The sequence below is a fragment of the Hyposmocoma kahamanoa genome, unplaced genomic scaffold (genome assembly GCF_003589595.1).
Source record: "Hyposmocoma kahamanoa isolate Upper Pololo Valley unplaced genomic scaffold, ASM358959v1 79, whole genome shotgun sequence".
Classification (NCBI taxonomy): Eukaryota; Metazoa; Arthropoda; class Insecta; order Lepidoptera; family Cosmopterigidae; genus Hyposmocoma; species Hyposmocoma kahamanoa.
The window spans coordinates 10,698,719-10,707,587 of record NW_020653993.1 but is presented as its reverse complement, the minus strand read 5'-3'; the positions used below and the strand labels follow the sequence as shown (position 1 = coordinate 10,707,587).

The 8,869-nt window shown below is 35.3% G+C and overlaps 1 protein-coding gene across 1 annotated transcript in view; it reads left to right on the top strand.

Annotated features, from left to right (window-relative positions):
* The window catches only part of LOC113233554 (protein sine oculis-like), a 94,640-nt gene that overhangs the window by 52,259 nt on the left and 33,512 nt on the right, over positions 1-8,869 (top strand). Inside the window, exons 4-5 of the mRNA XM_026468676.1 lie at positions 615-742; positions 7,232-7,336. Of these exons, the coding sequence (XP_026324461.1) occupies positions 615-742; positions 7,232-7,336 (233 nt within the window). The remainder of the gene's footprint in view (positions 1-614; positions 743-7,231; positions 7,337-8,869) is intronic.

Below are 8,869 nucleotides of genomic sequence, written 5' to 3'. Positions count from 1 at the left end.
TTTTTTTATATAATACAGTTGATCATAATGGCTAAATGTTGATTATTTATAAATGTTCCCAAGAATAATAATAACGTTGATCTCATAAATAAATAAAACATGTCGATTTTATTATAAATTGTGTTTGCTTTTATTTGTGTTTATAGTTCACTAAGCTGATTTAGGTTAGAGAAACCCGGGAGATCGGGCTCGGGAATTCCCGAAGCTCGAGAAAAAAAATATGTCGAGAAATCAGAAACCCTGATCGGGACTGTACGGAGGTCGGCGAAGTTGAATAATCGTATTATAGGCTATTCCGAAACATTATTTTCAATGTGGAAGCACCGGTGGGAGGTTATTATTATATACATATACATATGTATATAGAAAATCAGACGTTACCTGTACTTATAAACTGTGAAGCCTCAGCATAGTACTGGCCTTCAGTCTCCACCTGTGCTCTCAGTCTGACATTGCCGAAACGTGACAACTAAAATTCTGAACAAAAGATCTACAACAATAACCATCATATAGGAAATGAAACTACATATTTTTCCGGATGTAAATCGCGTGTACACAGTGTTAAACGCTAGGCCACCAACGTCATCAAATTAATATTTGTACTTTATTTACAGCTCATTACCTAGAAGCCGAACAGCTGCGCGGGCGGCCGTTGGGTGCCGTCGGAAAGTACAGGGTGCGACGCAAGTTTCCTTTGCCCAGAACTATTTGGGACGGCGAGGAGACCTCGTATTGTTTTAAGGTTTGTTGCTTCTTATTACGCAATAAGTTAAAATATGCAAGTAAGATACAATAAAGCTTAAATATTACAAACTAAAACTATGAATAAAATGGAGTCGCCGCGGCAAGGAGCGTCCCCCTTTGTGTACAATAACACAAGATATTTATTCGCTTTTAGTATATTATATAGAATGTTGGCATGCGAATATTTTACACAATTCTTATTTAAAGTTAAATTAATGCAATAGCATAAACAAACAATAACAATTGGAATTTAACCTGAAAATAGTAAGTATAAAATATAACAAACAATAATAAAATTTTACATTTTATGTTATCCAGTAGAAACCTCAATAGACTTACTAACAAATTATGCAGTTTAATTTTAAATTATCTACAATTTAATTATTAATACAAAGATCGAACACTCAGAAAAAATCCCTTCGATCCGGCCGGATTCGAACGACGTCTTCTAGCATACCGTGCCAGACGCTATACCAACTAAGCCACGGAACGAACCAGCGGACCTCACTTCTTTAACAGCATCCGGTAATATATTAAGTAATTTGTGTGCTAATACGAACATCGTTCTGCTGTAAAATTCCAAATTAGGGCGATGTTTTGCAGTATTTCTATTTTATTTCTTGTGTTTCTAGAATATCTACTTTTGACCATATTAAAGTTGCTTAGATTTTGTTTCACATAAACACGGAACTAGTAAATATACATCGATGGTAGGGATAATATCTTCTGTTTTCTAAACTAATGTACACAACCCTCTCACTGACCCACACCAAACATGGCCTTGACACATTTCTTCTGGGTTTAGATAATGGCATCATAATACGTTTTTCAGCTGCATTTCCCCAGAGCTTATGTAGCTCTTAGACAAAAGTCGTGTGCTTGATAAGCACAAAGAGCAGCTTTCTGTGAATTTGTTTATGGCTATGCTAATACATTTGGCAAGGTAGCTTGGGTTTCCCAGACAGTCTATTAATTTTTTGGAGAAAATTTTGTACAGATGATGGGCACCGGGACCCCACGGGCGAAAGATTTCGACTCCCAAGGATGCACATAGGCAGTCGGAGCTGAAGTCCTGGTACTTATCTGCTCTTACTTGCTACTTGTGTTCTTTTTCATTTTCCGCTGGCGGAAAATCAAAATGTGACGCAAGTACCTCCATCAGCCTCCAACATACACCAAATGTACAGCATAGTCTGCAACTGTCACGGCACATAAAATATGAGAATCACACAAGTTCTCTGGTCTCAAACTAGGGAATTCCCTGTACAATGAGTACCGAGTACAATGAGTAAGAAATTAATAGATTCAGACCTAACTTTGCGGAAGTCCATGTTAATAAAAATGGAAGTAAATTAATTTGGTACTCCGCGAACCCAGTGAAGGTTAAATCGTGCAAAATAGCTGCGCTTGTGTTGAATATTTTTACATGCAGTTAATTATCCCACCCTCCCTATAATTACAGTCACAAACCACCAAGTGTTTCGCCTCTCCACGAGGCATCCTCAGGGGCTGTTGACTGCTCGACGCCCGGCCGAGGGTCGTCAACAGCGTCAGCAAATTAATTTACTTCCATTTTTATTAACAATAAGTAAGAGTTGTAATTCAATGTGGGGCACTTCCCAGAACACACAGACTAGAATTAGTTTTAAAAAGTTAATTTCCCAAATTGGTCCGACCAGTAATCAAACCCAACACCTCCGCATCCATCGCCCCCATTGCAAACCGTTAAGTCACCGAGGTCCGCTATGTTATGGTACCCCTAGAGTTTCTTAGTAAGGAAGAAAGGAAGTACTGCCACCTTACCTATTTCTGCTGTCAAGCAGTAATGTGACTGTGTTGCGGTTACCATGCTGGACTGTCACGCAGGGGGCCCGGGTTCGATTTCCGGGCCTGGAGAAATATTTGTATGGCCTACATTTATTTCTCTCGTGAGTTTGGATGTAAGTTGTGGTTGTCTATGTGTGTGTCTATGGCATCCGCGATACAGAGTTTCCCTAGTGCGGGGTTATGAGTGAGTGCGTTATTATTATATTTATTTAAACTTTATTGTACAATACACTGAAGTACAAATGGCGGACTTAATGCCATAAGGCATTCTCTACCAGTCAACCATTGGGCCAAACAGAAAAAAAACACAATAGGTTGGTGCTACACTTAAACAAGAAGAAATAGAAATACTAGAAAATTAATCGATAATTTGTATGGTATAAATAAATAACATACAATAAACATACTTATTATACATACATAATAAACTTTCATATATATATTATAATAATAAATAATATGATTATATGTACCCAAAGCAACATTAAACAGTGTCTTAATTTTGACTATTGTCAAACAGATGCTTGCGCAACATGCGCTTGAAAGATAATTTGGTCTGAGCTTGTCTTACATGGAGCGGGAGCGCGTTCCAAAGACGAATTGCATGAAGGGTAAAAGAATTAGACAAAAAATCAGTGCGATGAGAAGGAATGGAAAGCTTAAGGCTACGGGAAGATCGAAATTCGCAACCCGGCCTATATTATGTTATTAATTTGAATCTCGAATTCTGAACATTTAGTCCGAACGGCCTATTTTTGCAATTCGATGGGTATCACCCATTGACTTACAATTATATGGACGTCGGGTCCGCGCTAAAAAGTGTCCGAACTTATAGGGCGTTAAAATCGTATACAGAGCGTCATTCACGCTTTAGTCTTCGTTTGTTCGACTGACAGCGAAGCAAGCAGAAATAGACAGTACTGCGATGACATTACAATTTAAAAGCTTTTTCATATTCCTTTACATGTCACTACGTTTAAATAGGTTGACTTGGGACATTTTTTTCGTGGTTTTTTTATTAGACCCGTCGTCCATTTATTTGTAAGTCAATGGTCTCACCTTAGTAATTTTTTTTTCTGGTGGTAACCTAAGCGACACGCCTAACCATTATGATTGCAGTGCCATTCAGAGCTTTAAATCGCAAAGATCTGAGCGGTATTGCCTCTGCGCCCGTCACCCTGAGTGACGAAGTTACCAAGCCTCATGTGCCTGTAATTTCACCAGCACCTTACCTTTCAAAAGCGGAACCCATTGATTGACTCACATTACTGCTTGGAGGCAGAAATAGGTAAGGTGGCAATATTCACAAACTACTGCTACTAAAATAAATAAAAAAGCAGCCTGTATATTTCCGAACATATGCTATGAGCTTTTGTATGATTACGCTCTGAAGTTCGTTTATTAGATAAACCAAATGCTTCTTTGAATTACAATTCTTAGAATGAACTGGTGGTTACATCATAGGAAGGTTATTAAAATGGTTCTTTAACAAGGTTGTTAAAATCAGGGCAATGTTAAAACCAAGGCTTCTAAATTATCAACTGAAAAGATATGTCATAATAGAAGTACCTACATAACTACAGGCACATATGACTTGTTGTGCTTACCACCAGGCGAACGACTTGTTCGTACTTTCAATTGGTATCATAAAAAAAGTACAATAAACGTACAATGACATCATTACAGAAGGAGGATAATTACAGGAAGCGCTGGAAAACTCTAGATGGCGTCTGGCGAAGCAAATAGATCATACCTTGAGTTTACGGTGTTTATAGAGTTAACAAGTTGATGCAAAGAGTTGTCATTACCGTCGTTAGAGTGTAAAATATAGTTATTAAACATAATTACAAAGCGACATACCTTGTCAATGTCTGGTAGCTGTAAAGATAGGAAGCGGGGCAGATTCGTACGTTTTTTTTTTAACTTTGCTTTTTCTAATTGCAATTATAATGAATATTTCTTTCTACCTAATTGATGACATGACTAATAACCATTGCTAATTTAATATTTTCTGTCACCGAATAATTGAAAAATTTAGATTTTAACAAAAAATGGGAATTGTCAAATTCTGCCCCACCTGCGGGGTACTTTGATACATCGATTGGGGCATTCCTGGTTGCCACGTATTATCAGCACTAGGTGATCAACTTGCTCATAAAGTATGACGCTATATGCGTCTCAGCAATTGCTAGATCAAGACTGCTTTCTAGAGCACCATTTGAAAAGTGATCTTTGTAATGTAGTCTTGACAGTAGAAATACAGGAGGAAGAGCTGACCATAGCGCAAAATGTCACTAGTTCACCTCTTTACAATAACTTGTTGAAACAGTTTTACACTTTTCGTACAAAATAACGAATAGAAGCACTTTGAATCTTGTAGACCTCATTTTGTTAAGTGTAAAATACTGACCGTTACTTCTCTCTACATTCTCGAGTCATGTAAATTTGTTAGGAAGCACCCACAATTTTATTCACGTCTGACGAACGATAAACGAAATAACAGAAACTTAAACAAGCTTGGAGTACCTTTCTCCAAAATGAAATTAGTTACGTCTGGCCCGCACACCATGTTAATTAGAATTTATAACCACACCAAATTATATCAAAAACCTGGAAAGACTTACACAATTTACTAAAGAACTAAAGGCATTTCTTGTTAATAAATGTTATTATGACTTACATGAATTTTTTGACGATACGTAAGATGACAAATAACAATAATAATATAAATAAAAATACTTCGACATCTCTTATTAATAATTATTGATATTAATGTATTGTATAAAGTAAGTTTTCTAATTAAGAATAATGCAATGTAATAATTTATATAATAATGTAATGTTATTATATTATATTGTAATGTAATAACTTAATATAGTTAAATAGTGTGATTTATGAATTTAGCTCTCAGATGTTGCTGTGCCGTTGCAGGGCGTCACATGTATACCATCAATTAATGTTCCATGTTAAATTTGTCATGTGATATGCAATAAACAATTGAAATTGAAATTGATATGTACCAAAATGCCCCACTCACTAGTGTATAAAAGTACCACACCGGCCAGTTTACAAAAAGAATTATTTAAAAAAAATCTTTATATATTCTCTCAAAGTCACGTGCAATTCTAGTTATTAAAAATACTAGTTTACCATGTATTAAAACATAAAACCCTGTAAAGTGAACAAAACTACAGTGGCACTAGTATTGGTGTCGCTTATCGTATATGTCTACTATTCACACGTACAAGGGCACGTTTTAGTATAACCACAACTAATATTATGTTTGTAGGTATGGAGATAATGCAGTGTGCAGTGTATGAATGTGCCCCCTGTATCAAACTGCCCCGCTTCCCCCTAATTAAGAGAAGAAAATGTTTTCATAGATTTGTCACAGGTGGAACTACGAACTACAAAAAAAATCGTTAAAACTACAAACAAAAATCTGTAACAAATTTATAGAAAATTTATTAGGGTGAGTGCAGATCTGGCGAAAATACATGTTAATAAGTGGCGCACGAACGGCACGCGAACAAATCGCACAACGTAATGTATCCATGCATCTCCTACCTACCTAAGGTCTGCTGACTGGATCTGTATCTCAGTTGGAAGAGCGGTAGCCCCAATTAGGCAGACCCTGGTTTGAGTCCAGTCAAATCGAAAGAATTTTTTGTTGTGTTTATTCGGTCTTTGTATAAAAAAAAAGTTCTTCCTGACGTTATCCCACGCTAGGTGGGGTCGGCACAACATGTATTTTTCTTCCACTCTCCTGCAGCCGTCATTTTTATACTCACGCCTTTCTTATCCATGTCTTGACATGTATTTATTTATGATTATTATTGTACTAATTATTATCATATCTTTGTTTTCATTAATGACTTCTTGTGTACTGTTTTCAGTCTCTTATATTTTGTATTAGGTTTAAATTTATTTTCTTCCGACACAATCACAATTGATATGGTAATAAATGTAGCCTAAGAGTAACCTATTTACTCAAATATTTTATATGCCCGTAAAAATATACATAATTTCAATAAGAAAGAAGATTTCCATAATATTAACCTTAGAGCTACGTCCAAACTCATGGTACTACGATTTTGTTTAACCAAGGTAAACGACTCTTTTATGAGAAACTATATACGTTTTTACAACAAGATTCCGGAGCATATATTAAGATTATCGTTACCTAAGTTTAGAAAGAAACTACTTGAAAAAATATTTTGATTGAAAAGCCATATTACAAAATTGAAGACTACGTGTTAGATAAAGATGTGTTTAAAGACGACATGGCTCCAGAATCCACACATATTTGATTCAAAGTGTGTTATTCCATAGCATTTAAGACTATTTAATAAGAGCAATTCCTAGAGTTTCTTGCTCGTTCGTCTCAAGGAAGTTAGTGTAGTGAACGAGCAGTAGCTCAAATGTGACGTTTTCAAGTGTAAATTTATTTTACCTATGAATTAAATATTCTTTGATTTTGTTTTCGAATAAACTTATTATTCAGCGAAGGAAAATATCGCGATGAAACTTGCACGTAGAAGTAAACTCACAACCCTAGGAAACGTTTAAAGTCTCCAACTCGCATTGGGCCACGGAGGCGGACTAGGGCCTAAACCATTGCTTGACAGGAGACCCATTATTAAAATGTCTATTTGTTCAGGAAAAATCCCGGTCAGTTCTCCGAGACTGGTATCTGCACAACCCATATCCTTCGCCACGCGAGAAGAGGGAGCTCGCCGAGACCACGGGACTCACGACAGTACAAGTAAGTTAATAAGTTTTTTGAGATCCATGTAGCAAAACGGGGTAACCCGTATTATCATAATTAATCAATTATAATTGTTTTTATATCTAGTAAGATTACATAAGATTACAGATGTATTTGACTAACTTATGTTATTATTGACTTTTATTCATTTTTGACATGCGCATATTTTATGGAGGCTTAGAAATGTAAATTATGTAAGTTTAACATTAACATGATTTTTCGCTTTATTGTTGACATTGTTAATTTTTACTATATTTTTTCTTTGCATGTTTACTAGTTTTTGACAGTTTTTAATTATAATATTTTGTACATTATGCGACCACCACTAATTATATTTGTATGTTTCGACGAAACTGGTTGTAGTAGCACTGTTAATGTATTGAACTGATCTAATAAACTTATGGTACCTACTTCCACAAATAAATCGATCGATCGATCTAATCGACTTCAAAAAAGGAGGAGGTTCTATTCGACTGTATTTTTTTTGTATGTATGTTACGAGCCAAGTCGATCATTTGTGAACCGATTTTGAAGAATCTTTTTTTTAAAGAGGGTACCTCAATAGTGGTCCCATTTAAATGGATGCGACTCAGTTGTTTGAAAACATGTTTTATACCAAATTATAATTAATATAATATTAGTATAAGGGATATCGATAAATTTAAATTTAGATAAAACGACGTTATGTTAACTGTGGTTTATAACTTATGACCGTTAGTATAAGTAATCGTTATAAAAAAATTATAGAATGTAAGTTTGTATTAAACGTAGGTTATATGATATGAATTACTTTAATAAATGAGTTTATAGGAAGTAAAATTTTGCCAATTGAGTGTTATGTGAAGAATATTTATGTGATACATTAAACACCCCGTTTAAATTTGAAGGAAATATTCCATCTCTAAGGGTGGCAAACTAGGGGATGAATGACTTTTGAGGTCGGTGTTTTTAGTACTCTATACTGAGATTATCTGAAATTTTATTTGTTAATGAACGGGTTTAGCAGTAAGACCATGCGTGTACACCAAGGTAAACAACTCTTTTATGGGGAACTGATACGTTTTTACAATAAGATTCCGGAGCATATATTAAGTTTATCATTTCCTAAGTTTAAAAACTACATTAAAAATATTTTGATCGAAAAATCATATTACAAAATTGAAGACTACGTGTTAGATAAAGATGTATGGAAAGACGACACGGCTCCAGAATCCACACAAATTTGATTCAAAGTGTACTCCATAGCATTTAAGTTTATTTGAAAAGAGCAATCCCTAGAGTTTCTTGCTCGTTCTTCTCAGGGAGGTCAGCGTAGTGAACGAGCAGTGGCTTAAATGTGACGATTTCAAGTGTAAATTTATTTTACCTATGGAATAAATAATCTTTGACTTTGACTTTGACTTTGTGATAAAATTTCGCTAACTCTGCTAGTGATGTATGATTAGAGCAAAACCGTAGCATTATGTAATACTGGATTTAGCGATGAGCGAATTTGAATATTACTAATAAGAATCGCTAGGGCCCATTGAA